General features: G+C 38.2%; 1 protein-coding gene across 3 annotated transcripts in view; it reads right to left on the bottom strand.

The window, feature by feature from the left end:
* Positions 1 to 9,453: 9,453 nt before the first annotated feature.
* Positions 9,454 to 18,075, bottom strand: part of SLC15A5 (solute carrier family 15 member 5) — a 30,896-nt gene continuing 22,274 nt past the window's right edge. For all 3 annotated transcript variants that reach the window (XM_015867814.3, XM_015867821.3, XM_015867828.3), the window contains exons 9-10: positions 12,342 to 12,450; positions 9,454 to 9,942 (exon numbers count right to left, since the gene is read on the bottom strand). In XM_015867814.3, coding sequence (XP_015723300.2) covers positions 9,792 to 9,942; positions 12,342 to 12,450 — 260 coding nt within the window. In that variant the 3' untranslated portion in view covers positions 9,454 to 9,791. The remainder of the gene's footprint in view (positions 9,943 to 12,341; positions 12,451 to 18,075) is intronic.

The following is an 18,075-nucleotide window of genomic DNA, read 5'->3' as shown; positions in this document are numbered from 1 at the left end:
TTTTTTGAAGAGTGTCTATCCTTATAATAACATGTTTACTCCTTACTCCGGCATTGTGCATTTGGAATAATAGCCAATATTTCCCTTACTATTTCTCCCAAATTCTTTATTTGAAATGCAATTAAAAGATATCCATATTTTCTTCTGAGAAAGACCCAATTTCCTGATTTCAGTTGCTGATAGGTATGAAACAACATCACATAGGGGGGAAAAAAGAGAAAAAGACAAGAGAGAAAGAAGTCATCCCAACCTTCTGTCAGGCACTTTACAGCATAATGAGCTATGATAAAAAACAAGTCAAACGCTGGAAAAAAAACCACAAGAAAGCTTGGAAATTTGATCTTGCTGACAGGATCTGGAGTAATTAATTTTAACCCATGTGACCACTGGATGTCCCCACTGTTCCTTGAATGCGGTGCAAACATCATCTAGCTGGCAGACAGAAAAAGCAGCAGATTTGACAAAGAGCAGTGTGCAAGGACACAGCCAATGATGACTCCCACAATAGCCAAATCTCCAGTGCACACAGACACAGACACACACACACGCATGTACAGAAGCAAACTGGAGAGCAGGGGAGCAGCAGCCCACAGGCACTGAGAGAGAAATACTCTTTGAATACAGTTTCCACCAAATTCACTTGGCATCTGTTGCACGCTTAATAATGCATCACGGAGCGAGGCTGGGTGACAGATCTTGGAGGGAGCCAGAAAGCAGAACTGCTTCTCCTGAGGTGTGCAGGAAGTCTGGATTGGAGCATGGTGTGCAGTGGGGCAAATGGGAAAGACCCTGGTGCTATAACAGGTGAGAGTACAGGTGAGAAGGAACAGGGATGTCGGTACCAGACTGCTGAGTGGCTGCCAGTCAAAAACATCCAAAGGAGCCAGACCAACAAGAGAACACCTGCAATGCTGTGGGGTGCTCTCTGAATCAAAGGTTTGAGGGCACTGGTGGGATGAAAACTGGACAAAGCAAGGGAAAGCAAAACAAAAAATCCACCAGGAAATCTCCTTCTACATGTCCTATTTTGAGGTCAGGTCGTATGAGAGGTTTGAGTTCACATGAAGGTGTAGCAAGCTGAGGTGTTAGCATCAACTCATCCTTATTTACTGCGCTGTGTGACTCAAGGTCAGACCCAATTCTGCCATCCAAAAAAAAAAAATAAAAAAAAAAAAAAAAAGAAAAAGAAACCTTGTTTATTACTATGTCAGAAAGGAATGAGATTGTGCCATTTTTCTATGGAAGGAATTTCCTAGCAGTAGTTTGAAATCAAATTTCAAATCACCTACGTCTCTTTTGAACAGACCTCAATTTTTTTATTTTTTATTTTTTATTTTTTTTTTCAGCAAGAGGCTGTGAAAAAGAAACCACCCCAATACTCCAGGTCCTTCCTCTATCCCCACATCCTCCCATTAGCTGATGTTAGGCATTAAGATAAAAAAGCTGTAGGAAGGCAGCAATTAGTCATACAAAACAATATTTGAGGAGTGAAAGTAAACAGTTTATGCATTCCCTCTTCTCTCTGCTTCCTACTGCTTCTAGAAGCCTGAGCAGCAATGAGGTTTGGCCACAGCTGACTTCAATAAAAAAAACAAAAAAAAGAGGTATTGAAACCACAATAGCACAGGTAGCTGGCAGAGAAGTTCTGAAAACAAATCTGAACAGTAAACAGCACATTGTACTGGATCACAATCAACTTGAAAATTGTATAAGGTACAATTGGTATCGGTATTATGTTTAGTTACATAAACAGTAGGATGACCAGAAACACAGAACATGGGATAACTCCTTTGGCCTGGATGCTGGGAAGGGCACAAGCAGGCCATTGTGTTCTCCCTTGAGCATCTCCCTCACACCCTGCTAGAAGGATCATGGGGCTGACATAGAACCGCTGGTCTTTTGTTTGCATTTCAGACGTTCACAAACTGATCTGCGCTGAAAAAGCAGGGTTTTCTCTTTTTCTTTTTCTTTTTCTTTTTCTTTTTCTTTTTCTTTTTCTTTTTCTTTCTTTTTCTTTTTCTTTTCTTTTTTTTTTTTTTTTTTTTTTTTTTTTTTTTTTTTTAAGGGAAGATGCCCTGAGGGAGGGAAATGCATGAATATATTTGAATAATAAATTAATTTGAGAATTTCATGGTTTGCAATTAAATTAATTAGGTACTCTGAATTACTGTCCAGTGACTCTTCAAGCTTGTTCTACTTGGTTTGAAGTGATGTAAATACGTAAATATGCCAGATAAGCCTTAGACAGCTTTTGTTCTCTCCCCTGGATCTCATCTGTACCATCAGATCAGCAGCTGACCATAATGTGCGTGCTTTGTATGAAGAATGAAATGGCTCAAGTGATTTGTTGAGACTCAACAATAATAATAATAATAAAAAGATACCTGTTAGGCTGACTTCTTGTAGTCAATACTCTCTTCTGAAGCATGTTGTCTGACAGAGAGAATTCATTGTGTATGTTTCAGCATTCCAAAAATATGAGTTACTATCATGACTCTTCATCCAAAGATCTGAGATTGCTTAAAAATGTCAGAGATGCTTTATGACAGCTGCTTGAATTCTGAGCAGTTTCTTTATAGCTTTTGGCTCTAAAGGTGCATAAGTAACACATCTAATCCCAAGACCTGATTACTTTCCCAGTTTTAAAATGGAGACTGTGCATTCTCATTTTCAGGCTTTCTGCTGGAAAGGCAACTTTCAGGCACCTCATCTGCTCTCAAGGACTGACATCGCCACTTCAAGCCAAGCTGAAGTCAAGTAAGAGTGCTCTGCGCTCTCCAGCAGTCAGCTTTTTGCATCTTAATCAGCTGCTACAATTAGAAAGTATCCAAAATTAAGTGGAACAAAAGTTTAGGAAAAAAGCTCAGAAACAGTTGAAGTCCCTTAAGTCATTTTGGGGCCCCAAATTTCAAGATCCTATCAACACTCTCTTATCTAGAATCCAGAGAAGGAAGAGTTTGGCCATTAGTTTTACGGCTTTGTCTTATGGCTAAGGCAGAGTTCTTCAGAACCTGCCTGATTCCTCCAATTTTAGTATGACCATGGATTGAGAATTGTCAGGCACACCTTGGGATAATTTGTATGAAATCTTTAATCCATTAGGGAAACAAACGAGGCCAGAGAAATTATAGCTAGGGAAACAAAGATAAAGCAAAAGCTGGGCCATTGCTAGGTTGCTTCCCAGTACCTCTACAGAAAAAGTTTTGCCCATGCAACTTGGAAGATGAATGAATGCAGTAGTAATAAGAGGTGTCCCCTCAGGCTTAAAAAAAAAGTTTTTGAACAAATTCCTTATACTTTTCTTCTGTTGAATTTGTTCCTTATCTATTACTAATTTAGCTGGATGAGTTTGGCCCAAAGTTGCTGCAACAAGCTCTGATTAAAGCAGTTTTAGATACTCTTACATGATAGAAACGACATGCATGAAATCACGATGCAGTCCAGCCCGAACCACTTGTAATGCCTGGACAGAGACACATAAGTGGGATAAACCAGAACAGGACTACACAGTAAAACCCGTCTTGCACTAGAGTCTCACAAATTCAGTTTTAATTTTTGTAAACAGATTGCTTCTTGGGTTGTTATTATTAGTGTGAGCTGGACAGCTTGAATTGGAGAATAATTTATTCCCTGTGCATTTCTAATTACAGAAAAGAGGTTCACTCACTGACACACTTGTCCGTCTTGTTCTTTCCTGTCTTTCAGGCATGGCTGGTTGCAGTTAAATAGACAGACCAGCGCAAACTGCATAAGAAACACAACTCTGTCAAAAAAGGACTGAAGTGTTACCATTAATTATTCTGGACCATGTGCTCATTTACAACAGATCTAACATGAGAAATATTCTCAGAGGTGTCAAACAGCCTCAGTTTCATAGGTGCATGGGGGTAGCACTGACTAAATGTTTGAGTGACTGGTAGGATGTGACCTGCCAGAGACCCCTGAAGCTTGGGGATTTCATGTGCAATTTGTGTTTCAGCATTCAATAGATAATTTAAATTGGGCTACCCTCTCTGAGCATTTCTGAAGGATCTACATGCCTGAGCCCGCCTTGGAACTGTACGAGAATCTCAAAAAAAAAAAAAGAAAAATTTATGAGCATCTGCGCAAGTGATTATTTGGAACTCACTGCATCTTAAAAGGCTTGAAGAAAGAAAGTGAGAATGCAGTTTTCTAAAGAATGTCGAAAGCTAGGTGTAACAGCCACCAGCTGCATAGGAAGATAGCTTGAAAATGCAAGCTGCGGGAAAGAACTAAAACAGAACCATGGTGGTTTAGTTAACTGTCTCGGGAACAGGAGCTGGTATTACAAAATCCTGAGGAGAAAACAGTTCACCAGGCCATTAACCAGGTGAACAAACTTTGCAAAAGTGATAATCAACCAACTGGTAATTCACTTTGGAACTGGGAAAAAGAAAAGAACACAAAAGACTGGGTTTAACAAAGCTATACCCTACAGCCATTACAACCAGTGCTACAGGAGTACCCTTCTTATGTTCAATTTTTGAAATACAAGCAACATGTGAAATAAATGTTCCCTGTCTGCCTGTGTATTTACCTTTGTTTTAATTCTACTTTATTTTAAAACCTCCGTGTGCTGTAACAGATCTCCATCCACTCTCACATACTCCGATAAACGAGAATCTCCTGTTCCAAGTAGCACCAGAATGCTTTCCCACAACACAGCAACATTGTTTTCAACTCAGTAATAATCACCTTCTCTCCTTGGCATGGTTTGCTGCTCTATTACTGAAGCTTTTTACTTATTTTTGCAAAATCTGTGTAATTTCTGTATTTGGATCTCTGTGTTGAAGTGCACCCCCTTAAAGTGGTGAATGCTGCCTTGCTCTTTTTCACAGAAAACACACACAGAACTTTTGGCATTTAAAGTTTTATACAGCATTCCCTACATTAAAGTTAACTTAACAAAGAATTTAAGCTTTAAAAGCATTTCCATTAGTGACAACTCTTTATAAGCAGTGACAGAGCTTGTTGAAGAGGTTATCATCTGTCAGAGAGTTATTAAATTATCTCAGGTTTCTATATTTCTCAGCTGATATACTGAAGATCTTGAAACTAACAGTCTCAAGACAACAAGAGAACTCTGAGACAACATAAAGAAACACAGAATTGTGCACAGTACTGGATTAGCTTTCAAGCAGCACCTTCTGGTAACCTTTGCTTACTATTTAAAATGGCTTTAGAATTTGAGACTTCTTTTTTCAAAGGTATCCTCTTTCTGCCAGCTAGCCAAGTAGACAGCATTTACATACTGCATTCATTGACTGTCCCTACAGCAAAGCTGAAAAAACTTGACATGCTCTTTTTAAGCACTCCTATAACTACCATCCCCAACCTCAGAGATCTTCTGAAGTCCAAGACAGGACAAGGAAAGCATTCAGGATCTGTTTTCAAAAGACACTTTTTCACAGCCTGCAAAGCAGGGAGGACAAATGTTAACTGCTAAGGGCTCTCGTTCCTTTGTTTGTTTCCTGACAGATATATATATATTTTTTATGAGGATGTTTGTTGTTGGCTTTATTTATTATTTTTTTTTTTAACATTTCAAAACATTTCTTTTTCTGAGTTGAACATAAATATATATTTTGTATTATTATTTTTCATTAAATAAAAATAATGCATGTCAAAAAAACCCCACACACCTACATTCAACTTCCATCCCACAGATACTCCGCTGGGTATAGAAAAAGACTCAGTTTCCACAGACTGCTCTAAACTATTCCAGTGGTGGTGCAGGAAGCACTTGGAGTTTCCCACACTAACAGGAAAGAAGCATAACCCCCAAACTGTAAATTTAATAACTGAAGTATTTTCTAGATGGTTTTTTTTCTCAAAAGAGTATTACATGATTGGAATGCATGGATTTTGGCTCTACAGAAAACCCAGGTGTTTGGAAAGAGGTAAGCTACCCTTCATTCAAAGTGCACGTGTACTTACTCTATTTCTTTGCTTTAATCACAAAATAAAATAATAACGTAGGAAGAGATGACAGTCATATAATATTTTAAGAAAATTTCTGCTTATTTTCTTTCTGAGAGTGTGCAGATCCTCAAGAAAAAGCAAAACTTGCCTTCATGATTTGTTATTCTTAGTGTGTGTTATCTAGTCCTCCACAGAGATGAAGCATCTTCAAAATACAGCAAAATCATTACCAGATAAATTATTTTTAGTCTAACTCTCACTGTGTATAAGTACTGATTAACTAACTTTAAAAAACCAGTGTCAGAACTAGTAGACTTCTTAAGGTTCAGATGTCAACTTCCCCATCAACCTTTCTCTAAATTAAGGAAATCTATACTTCGGTTTACAGACAGAGACTAAAGCTAGAATAATTTGAAGAACTAAACCAACAGAATAATACTTCTTCAGTGAGGACTGCTTCAGATCAGGAAGGTAAAAAGGAAGAGGTAATTTGTATTCTATTTAGAGCAGAGACACAGTGAGGAAACTTGTGAAACCTATTTTTATTGTAAAGAATTAAATAAAAACAGTCTTTCCAAACACACTTGGGAAGGCAGTTATGTCTGTCCCTGCCAAGGAACGTTAGCTGATGTTACAGCAAACAGACACCAAGCTGAAGTCCAATAAGGTTAGCTCTGGGGCCACGAAGAAGGCTTCTCCTGACTCCTTCTGACCCAGATTTCCCACAGATACTGGACAAGAATGAGAAGCAAGAGTGATTTTTATATCAAGCAGGTCAGGCATCTCTTTCTCCGGAAACTGGAGGAAAAGAAGCAATTCTAGGAAATGTGCACAAGCTTTTCAGTAGTTCCACCCAAAAGAAGGGAAAAAGGTACCTAGCACAGACCCAGAGAGACCAGCTTAATGATGTAAAACTACATTTTAATCGGCCACACTCAGATTTCTTTTTCAAAAAAGAGTTCAGAATGTTAGTACTCCTTTCACAGATAGAGAATCTGACTCAGATTAAATAATTTGCACAAGGACACTCATAAATCCTATGCAATGTCTGATCTAGGTCCTATCCTCTAACTACCACTGCTGAGTCTTAACAGCTCCCTCTTTTCTCTGCAAAGCTTCAGGCTTCAACAAACAAAGCATTCCTCATAGCTAATTGGTATTACATGGAAACTCAACTGCTCTTATTTACAAAACTACAGATTTATGTCAAGCAAAGCCAATTATGCTTAATGTTTAAACTATTGCAGGTGCTCAATGACATTGTTGCTAGGCAGTAGAAGTGAAATTGCTCTTTTAATGCATCTTGTTCCAACTGGGAGCATGTGTTTTATCATCAGTGCAAACTTAACAGATGGAGATCTTAATCCTCACCAACGAGCTTTCTTCACCCTTCCGCACTTGAAATGGTGTCCCATACATTTAGACTTAACTGAGGTGCTCAGTGAACTGTCTGGGACAACTCATTTTTCATATGTGCATATATGAATACAGAATAAAGCACACATTCAACCCTTAAAAAAGCAGCACCAGCAACGCTCAGCACTCCATATGGCTATTCAAGGTTAGTACTGACCTTTCTGAGCACAGTACCTAAGTAGTTATAACCAGAGCTGTTAGACAGCACATAAGCAGCTACTTTCGAAGTCAAGACTGAATCTACAGATTCCTTTATATTAATTTCATTGCTTGTCAGGACAAGATTTGGAAAACTTAGTCTGTAAAACTACAAAACTGAACTGGGATTTTTCTGTCCACTGACAGCCTGTGAACCCCAGTTTGGAGGCGACTTTTTGCACACGCTGTTTCAAAGCTTCAGTTCTTTAGGATAACAATCAAAACATGCATATCTGCATTTACTTCATGCATTGCAACATGAACATGTTATCTGAATGTTTTATTGTCTCCCGTGAGAAATGTCATAGATCAACAAAATACTGAACAAAAGGCTATTTTAACAATTTACAGCTGTTTATTGCACTATTTCATATGTATGCATACCTTGGTATTTATTCTCTTCATTTTTCATAATGTATTAACCCTGAAATAAAAGGCAGCAACTTTCAAAGACAAGACTGCAGCTATAGAGAACTTTATACTTATTTCATATCTTCTGGGACAAGACTTCTAAAAAGTAGGAAATTGAAAGTTAAAATAATTTCATGAGGTTTATATGCAGCCATATACTGGAAAATGTATAAATGCTCCAGTTGGAGAAGCATCCCTGTCTGTTGAGGTATAACTGCTGAATTGCCCTGTCATAACAAGCATGACTGACATACTTCTTCATGCAAGTTACTCTGCATGACCAGCTGAAATAAGTCAATATCTAGCAATCAGTAGCCCTTCCCATCCATCCCAAAGGCCAAAGATTTTAAATCTAATAAAAAGTTTTTCTCAAGACCATGATAAAAAGGTAGAATTTTCAGTAGCCAAATACACATCCCACAGCCCATTCTAATTCATGTAATTCTAATATCTCCTTATGAAGGCTGCCCAAATGCTTCACTCTCCACTGCTGTAAGTCTTTCTTGCAGTACTGCATGACAGAGAGATCCCTCCTTACAGGATGCTCACCCCCCACCCTTTCAGAATGACAGATTTTCATCAGACAATTATACTGCAATATTTTATGTTCTCTGCAGTGATCTATTTTCAGATTTTGATCTCTGAGAAAAAGCAGCCTCAATGTACATATCTCAAATTTCCTAAGCACAACTGGAAGAAATACAGATGTTCAGAATGGGAAATGAACTGAGAATCACCTGAACCACAGGCTTCTAAAAAAGTTGATCATCCCAGAAGCCAAGTAATGTTGCCACCAACTAGCTGGAGAGAAGTCACCAAGACAGCACATCAGAAGGCCATACCCAAACACTCAGATGTGCCATAACTGTTAAGATTAAAGAAGCATAAGAATAGAATTTCACAGACCAGGTCTCAGAGACTTAAAAAGAAATCTTCCGCTTCAGAAAGCTCTCTCAAAGAAACCTAATCAAAACAATGAGAAAGCTCAAGTACAATTAATGGTAGATAGGGTCTCTTCTGGGACCCCTGGAATCTCTTCCTCTTCACTACACAGTCAGTTCCGGAGGAAAAGGCCATCTCTTGCTGGCAAGCAGAAGCCAGAGTGAGACAAGTAGGCAGCTTTCATCCTTCCCCTTGCTCCGTCTCTCCAGCAAGAACCCTTACAGAGCAAACAGCCAGTCGCACACTCACTCCCACAGTGCTTCTGCTAAAGTGAAGGCCAGTGTCTCACATCAGATTTTTACAGATTTGTTACTGCGTATGATTTCAGTATATTCCTGGTAGGCCCCAAGACAATCTCCAGAGAAACTTAGCATGGCAGCGCCCATTTTCCTGAAGAGGAAAATAGGGTAAAGCAACAACTGGCTAAAGACCAGAGAGCAGATAAATATTAGCCAGGAATAACACAAGGCTCCCACCTTCACAAGTATCAATTAATTAATACTGCCTACAGTGTTATTTTCAAGTGATACAATCACAGAGTAACCTGCTAAACAAATATATACATGAATTTATTAATTTTTAACCATTACTATTTATAAATACACGTGAATACATGTCCTTTTCCCTATACATATTAAAAGCCTCTCTACAACAACCATGCTAATCAGTGAGCTCTCATTGTCCGTGACATGCATTATGACAGTACAGCATCCTACATGGCTAAATCCCAAGACAATTGCTGTTTTGTAAACTTCTAAATAACATTAGTGCTAAGGTGATTAGTAACTACGTTGGCAGTTCCACCACAGTGCACCACATACATTTTCATTAGAAAGCTTGCAGGTAACAATCAAAATTTAGTCCAACAAGGGTGAAACTTTTCAGGTTGTCTCCATAGGAGACAAAATGGGAGAACGATCCAGGACGCTGCCATAGTGCTTTATGACTTTGTCATGCTTCAGAAAGACTTCTTTTTCTTCTGAAAGACTTCCTCTGAACTCGCTGGTACACTCCTCGGTCAGATTGCTGTATCTGGAAAGGAGAATAGTGAAGAAAAGTGCTAGGATAACCAACCTTTCTGTGACTGATTTCACACAAGTTACAAGCACCTTCTGAATACAGAGGTTCTAAGCAGTCAAAAAATATGGCAGCATACGCACTTTCATGGACTCATTCATAATAAAAGGGCAAAAAGTGCTGAACTTGATGCAGGCATTAACAAAAGCACTACTTTATCAATAAATAAACAGCAGTTAGTATCTGGAATAGTACACAAAAAACACGCTTTTCTCAGAGAAACTTTAGTAGACTTCTTCTAATTCAAAGTTGTAAATGCTGGTATCCTTCTACACTTAAATCAGTGCTTATATCTGTATAGTATCATCCATCCTTTTTTCACCATTCTGCAAAATGACAAGTATGAGAATTTCATTTGGCACAAAATGAAACTGTAGAATTTAATGCAAAAAAAAATATATTTCATGCTGGTCTTGGTCAACTTACTGAAAAATAAAATAACCTTGTTATTGTAATGAAATGTCAACTTGAAATAAAACTAAATATATATACACACACACACAATATTTGCTCCAGAAGTAAAACCTCCTATTTTTTTATTTTGGCTCACAATATTGGAGGCAGATATTGGTGGCATGGCCTTAGAGGTTGAATCTTCCCACCAATACTTTGTTAAATTTTGTTGCCTCATGATGGATGGAAGCAGAGGGGGTAGTCTGCCAAAATGATGTCTGACTCTGAAGTGCCTACGAAGCAAAAGGTGTCTCATTGAATTCCTAGATACGGGGGAAAAAAATATCTATATCCATTAACATTTATCAATGCTTGCTGAATGCTTATGGAAACCAAACAGTGCATTTCAGCACATGGAGGTAGGTGGTTTGTTTCAGCAGTGGTGACACTAATGTGAAAGTCAAGCCACATTCTGGACAGCCACACGCACACAGCTGGTGCAGATTTTGCATGATCACAGCTTGCAGGCTTTTGTTCATTGCTGGTGAGAATGCACAGTAAGTGATGGTTGAAAAATTCTGTTTTGTAGCTGACAATTTGCTCTATCAAATGGTGTTACTGTACTCTTTTTAGCTGGTCTAGTTGCCAAGGAAATAACAGGAGGCATTACTTTTGGAGCAAACCACCTATTTCTAAGAAAACACAAGACTCTTGTTGACTTAAAAACAAGTTATTTAGTGACAAAATTTGCTGAGCTTAAACCAATTTTGAAAGACAAAATCCTTCAATTTTCAGCAGTGACACAAATGAGTAAGAAAGATCTCATTTTATAGGAAGATAAAGTACCTGGAGGAGGAACATTTTCAAGCATGATTTGGGTCACAGTTAAAAGAACCAAAGTGAGAACTAACTACCTGTACAGATGGACACTCGTGTTTCAGGTTACACTGAAGTGATTGATTAGATTCTACAGTAAACATTGGTGCTGAAAAATTAGACTAATATGTAACAGGAAAAGGAGCATTTTAGTTCTAGAAGTACAGTGCCTTGGAAATTTTCTATTACTGTCATTACCAAATCACTATTTCAAGTCTTCTGAAAGATTTTCATAGAACTGAAGCCTGATATCTTGAGAGAATGTCATTTACATGTAACCTTTCCCCCCATATGATGACAGTGCTTCACTCTCCATTCTTTACCACAAGTATCCCTTATAACACTGACAAACTGATTAAATACACCAAAATACAAGACACAGGGCAGCTCTGAAACCATCCAGGATATAAGGTGAATTGTTTCATGTAATTCCTTTCATTTTACAGTCAATATGTAGGCATTAAACCTACGCTCTACAAAGACTTGCTTTGTCTTTGGAGGCTAATTGAGCTATTCCATTATACCCAGTAAAAGCTTTATTTGTCTCACACTATTCATCAGACTATCAGAAATTATTTCTCCATTACCCTGTTGAGACCAGCACATCAAGCATTAACCAGTAGTGCTCCGCTATCTTCTTGTGGCTCTCACATCTACTGCCTTATGCTAAAGACGTAAGGACAATAGCAGTGTTTACCATATTTTGATATGAAAGCAAGTGCACTGTAAGTCATTTCCAGGACTTTAATCCCATATTTGTGTCCTTTAGGAAAGGAAAGGATTTACTTCTTTGTTCAAGACTTTTTTTTTTTTAAATTAAAAGACTCTTAAGGTATTCAAGACTTTATATGCCTTTAGTAATTTACTATATTCCTGTATGCCTTTAGTAATTTACTTTTAAGTCTTACCACAAATTTTATCTGAAATCTCCTACTTCAGAGGGGGGGAAAAAAAAGCCTGCAGAATTCTGATTCCCAGACAACATCATACAATCACTAATTCAGTATTACATGCTACTTACAGGTTCTGCAAGAATTTCTGCCCTACCTACAAATGAAACATCAAGTTTATTTCCTCACACACACCTGTGTGCAATGGTCCAGAACCCGAGGGTGTTCACCATCATCAAGGAAGCCAAGAAGAAGAAGAATCTCTCCAATTTACCTTCATGTAGCAAGTGTGGAAACCAGTTGCCTGTCAAAGCAGACATTTGAAGCAGAATTAGTTTGCCTTGCAGGTTGAGATGTGGTTTCTATGGAAGACACAAAGAGAAGCTTGGCTAATACACAGTTGTGGCAGGTGACTTGAGCCCCCTTGTAGCTATTTACACAGTCTTAATTCACTCAACCTGTATTTTTTTCAAGTCTACAGTGTACTTTGCTTTTGATATGCAGACATGTAGTGAAGTAACTTTCTTAACAAATCTGAAGCATACTGGAAAGTTAACTCTACACAACTATTACAGTCATGATCGGGCCATTATCCCTAAATGAACGCCAATGCAAAAGTTTTAGAAAGGCTTAGAATTAAAGTGGCTCGTAGAAATCTTTATTTACATTTTTCATGCTGTTAACAGGCTTCTTCTTCAAAAAGTTTTTTCTATTTTTTTTTAGTGCCTTGGGTGTTGCTCCGTTACTGAGATGCTAGCTGACATTTAACTTTCTCTATGGCTGCCTTTAACTAAAAGTCTGTAACGTGTTCTTGCACTGTACACATAATTTGTTCTGCAAGAGTCACAGAGCTTTGGCTCACTAAGGCTTTTAGCAACAGTGTCTTGGACGTTCCGGAAGAAAAACTCCTTTCAGCAGCAAACAGTACCATGTATAAACACACCCAGAGCCTCTGTCTGCATTCTTGCGCGCTTTCAGTATTGCTCACTACAGACAAACAAACTCAGGTGGTACCTTATTACAATAGAAATTGAGATGCTTAACAAGAAAGCAAGCCCCAGTCAAACTACATCTAAAGAAAATCACCTCCTGAAGTATTATAATCAACTACAGTGAGAGGTAAAACCAAGGTGAAAAAAGAAATGACTGTAGATACAGAATGCCAGGGAGCTGTACAGCGCTACAATGACCTCCGACATTATTTGGGAGCACAGGTTATTTAGTGCCTTTGAGGAAGGAGAGTCTGCCCTCATTAGCAAGCAGTGACGTTCATGAGGAGCACTCAGCCACAGTTGAGAACCTGAGGTGTGTGCCCACACTGCACACAGCTCAGGAAGGCTGCGTCAGACTGATTCCCATTAGCAGCTGGAACACAGCCAGCACAGGCATTTTGGGGATTTAGTTTCATCCAAGGGAATTATTACTATTATTATTATTATTTTTTGTGGTACAAGATTGCTGCGATGCAAATCAGCAGACAAATAGAAATGATCAGAAAATTCAAGTCAAGAGCACAACTGACCTCAACTAAACTACTAGCATTGATGCACTCAAATATGCTTTTCTTTGCTCCCTCAGATTCTGGTATCAATTCCTCCCCGTTTATGTGGGGTCACTATTCAACACTTGAAGAAGCTTAAAAGGGAAAGGAGGAAAATAGCTTTCTATAGCATAACTATCTGGTACGGAGCCGATAGCCACAATTTATCTTTTGACCTCTGAAGACAGCTTCTGCCATCCAATGCAGTTCTTAGCATGTCCACTTTTTACTAATTAATTTTGGAAAGAAGGAAAAAAAACCACTGTGAAAGGGTCACACACACTTACATTTTTCCTCCACAGTTTAGCATGGTGAACACATTTCTTTTCAAAGCAGTTACCTCTCTCTCTCCCGGGACTATCAGGGAACACCTGTCATCAGTGCAGCAGCTCTCCCCCAGCTCTCAGCTGACTCTGTGCCATGTCACCTTCCTGCCTGTCACAGCACAGCACCACCTCACCTCCATGCCTGGTGCCTTTTGTAGCATTATCTCAGAGTGAGCTTTAAAACATATCATTTAACACTGTCAGTTGACTGAGCTCCTAGGTGCTATAACTTCATTTTAGTAGCTTATAAACTTTTACTGTCATAATTCACCATCAGATAGTTTTTCATTTTGCATCCCCACGTGGCCAACAGAGCTCACAGAGAGTGCGGGTCTATCTGATGAGAGAGGAAGCACACATGGGGCTCGGTGCTACAGCTTGTCAAAGCAGAGTTCACACTGTCTGCCAGGTTACTTACATCGGCTGGTCTAACTATATGAGCAGCAGGAGTTTCCTAATGGAATAGAGTTTACAATGTAAACTGAAAATATGGACTTAAAAATACTACTAAGCTACAGACAAGGAATTTAGCATCTTAAAAAAAAACAAAAAACAACACACAAAAACAGTGAAATGGATCTTGGACACTCTCTTGAAAGCAGGAAAGGTGTCATACTGGAAGTTGAAAGTGAGACTGGTTGGTTCTATTAGGGTGAAACATGAGCATGAGCTTTAGGAAATCTGGGTTCTGACTCCATTTTACCTCTCCTGGAACCTCAAAGATCCGATGGTAACACATTTTCACCAGTGTGTATAGCCAGCATTAATTAACGAATTCCTAGTTTCGGTCACAAATACTTGCTTCTTTTTTTCCTTTTAAAAGTAGGTTGACTTACCAATGGAATAAGTGTTATACTTATACTTGGGCTACATTATCTTCTGCTCACGTACAGTGCACTAAGAATCCCCTGCTGACAGAAAGACATGGGAGGACAGCCATTGCTGTTGAAACTTCCATCATGCATATTGAGCAGTGAAACTACCTTTAGACACCTCACTCCTTACTTCACCAAAAGCTTTCACAAGCCATATGCAGAATCTAGCATGGGCTGGGTTTGGTCCATGTTTCCAGGATTTTATTCTCAGCCACAAATGCTAGGAACTTATTGGGTCTGTTTGTTTGTTTTTAACGGAATAAGATGCCCTTGGCACTACTGTATTTGAAGAATTCAGAACTTTTTCATCCTTCAATCAGAATGCAATATGCTAACAATTCACTTTTCCCCCAAAAGACACTGCCTTTGGGTTCTGTCAATCCTTTACTTTTCTATAGAGATTGCCAACAGAAGTGCCAATTACAAGGTTGGTTTGTCACACAGATAATTGCTCACTGGGAATTAACTTTCTACAACAAGCTCCGGATTTCCATTTTTATTCCAACAATAGAAATACTCAGTAGCATGAATCACCACAGAATCAGAAGTTTCCTTCAGCCAACTATTTTAAAGAGCCTTTTGTTATTTGCTAGAGGTGAACTGGTTATGCATTTCATGGCAAATATAGAAAAGAATTAGAAGACTAAGCCTAGGAGTATCCTGAATTCCTCAACATTGCTACCAGATGTTGTCAAATTAAAAGTACCTGGTAAACTTGCACCAACATTCAGCAGCCTTATCCATTTTGAATCAGAAATGCTCAAACAGAACAGAGGAATATGATACACCAAGAAAAAAAACCAAAAACACCCTGATCCTTCCAACACAGGAGAAAAAGTAGGTGAATCAGTGACTCAAGTTAGTTGTGGTAAGCAGTCCCATTAGTGACAGATAATGACATAAGCTATGAAAGAGTAAAAAACATTTTCCTCATGTGCTGGTACACACAAGGTACTTGTCGCAATAGTGGTACCCTTGGAATTCTCAAAGGATTCACAGTGAAGCCCAAACTTGCATAGGAAGGCATTCAGTTTGTTTACTGAATGATACCATCATTTTTAGTACAGGGAAAGTAGAGTAGATGAAATAAAGAAATCATATGCCGGAGGTTAGCCCATTCTGTACAATTCTCTTATTTTTTAAATCTATCCCTCAACCTAGAATGTTACTATAGAAAAAAACAACAACAAACACAGTTCTCAGAAAAGAATTAGACCTCCTATAATTTTATCAAGTTTGCAAGCATATATTCAGTATTTAATCATATCCAAATTCAAGACATGGTGTCCTTTCTAATCCTTATTAGCTAAGTAGGAGCCAGTGGACACCACCACCTGGACTACAAGAAATATCCTTTAGTTTTATCATCATTGGTGTTTAGAACCACACAAGGGTCCAATATGGAAAGAGAAAAAACTAGCCATCTCAATACAACTGTGTCAGAGCAGTTTCCTTTCACTGGCCTTTTTTTCCCCCCTTACATATTTACATTAATATTTTTAGAGAACAGTACTCTGAAATGATTGACATAGGAGGACAGGTTGTGTCTTGCATCTTCTTCCATTAAAATGTTAGGAGAGGTAAAAGATCCAAAAGAAGGCAGTTTCCCAGCTTGCACTGAAAATATCACTGTCACCCATCATCTGTTTGCACTCGTCAGATTTTTTTTTTTTTAAAAAAAGGTTATATTTCATCATATTCACACCATCCCCCATAGATGTGATTAACAAGTGATTAATGCAGCTTTGCCTGTGACTGATCTTTGATCGACTTTGCCAATAAAAATCTAAATAATTTTCTAAACTAGTGACATGACGTATTGTATAAAAAGGTTTAAATATTCTCACTCTCTGTACTTCGAAATATACACTAGAGGATCTTCTTCACTGTATCCTGAATTGCCTCATGGCAATCATGGCCACATTGCTTAAATATGGGAAAACCAGAAATAGTTTTGGCATAAGTTCAGTGAAACAAGAATCGTTGCATAAAGCAAAAGCATCCATAGCCCAAGAATTACAGGCTGAGACTTGTTAAATCCTACAAAAAGCGTTGCATAAACATTGTCATCTACTTTCAGCAAGAAAAGAATGAATTCCCATCTTGGTTAAATTGGCTTAGCTTTTCAGAAAAAGAAAAAAAATAATAAAAAAAAAGGATCAGAGTCATTTGTTTTTCTTCACAGTTACTTAAACTGTCCAGATACCAAATGTTTCAGAAGCTCTTTAAAGAGAACTGAAAGAAAGAAAAATACCAAAAGCAAGAGTATGTTATTTGAACTTATTTCATTTAAGAGAGCTCACTATTTTGTTTTTTGAAGCTCTGTCATCTTTAAAGTTTCAACAATTAACTGTTAATCTTTAAGTTACAAAGAATTACTACTTTGCTGATCTAAAGCTTTTCATTGGAAGTGCAAAAGAACACCTTGAAAAGCACATTATAAAGATTCAGAAAAGTACAGAACATTAATATTTCATAAGAAATGTTTTCACATAAAACAAGACCAACTCTAAGTAATCGTTACACATTCTGTCCAGCCCCAGACGCTAAATCTCAAGCTTACTTTGATTTGAGACAGAGAGACAGAAGTCTGGTGGGGTGAGTAAAGGAATACTTCACTGGAGGTGCTCAAGAAGTTCTTAGATGTGGTATTAAGGGATAAGGTTTAGAGGGGAACTATTGGAGGTAGGTGGACAGTTGGACTAGATGATCTTTCCAACCTTGGTGATTCTATGATTGTACAATGGAAGAAAATCTGATACACTGGTGGAAATTCAAGCAGCTCTGCTCACATCTTTGCACATCATGGTTGCCTGATTCATCCAGTGCTTTCTATCCATCTCTAGGTGACACTTGTCTGCCTGGTAATTAAACTCTAACAGAAATGTGAGCTTAAAAACATTCCTATTTCAGATATGTAAACAAAGGGATCTCTGTCCTTGAGCTCAAGGTCTCAAATGCATCCCTTTTCAAATTTACTTATGAAAAAGTCATATGTATTGAACAAAGATCTATCAGCAAAAAAAACCTTAAACCTTTTGCTTTTCTTCAAAGACAGCATTGCAGAGAAAGCTTCACTATGGAGGCTTAGAACTAAATACTGCTTAGAAGAATCAAACTGAATTACACGTAACTCACCTTGAAACATACCAAGTTTTCTGGGAATGACATTATTTGCCTGGAAAGGC

The sequence above is a fragment of the Coturnix japonica genome, chromosome 1, assembly GCF_054131305.1.
Source record: "Coturnix japonica strain WE chromosome 1, WE-NBRP24, whole genome shotgun sequence".
In the NCBI taxonomy this organism is placed as follows: Eukaryota; Metazoa; Chordata; class Aves; order Galliformes; family Phasianidae; genus Coturnix; species Coturnix japonica.
Note: the sequence above shows the minus strand (reverse complement) of the source record. Positions and strands in the feature narration are given on the sequence as shown.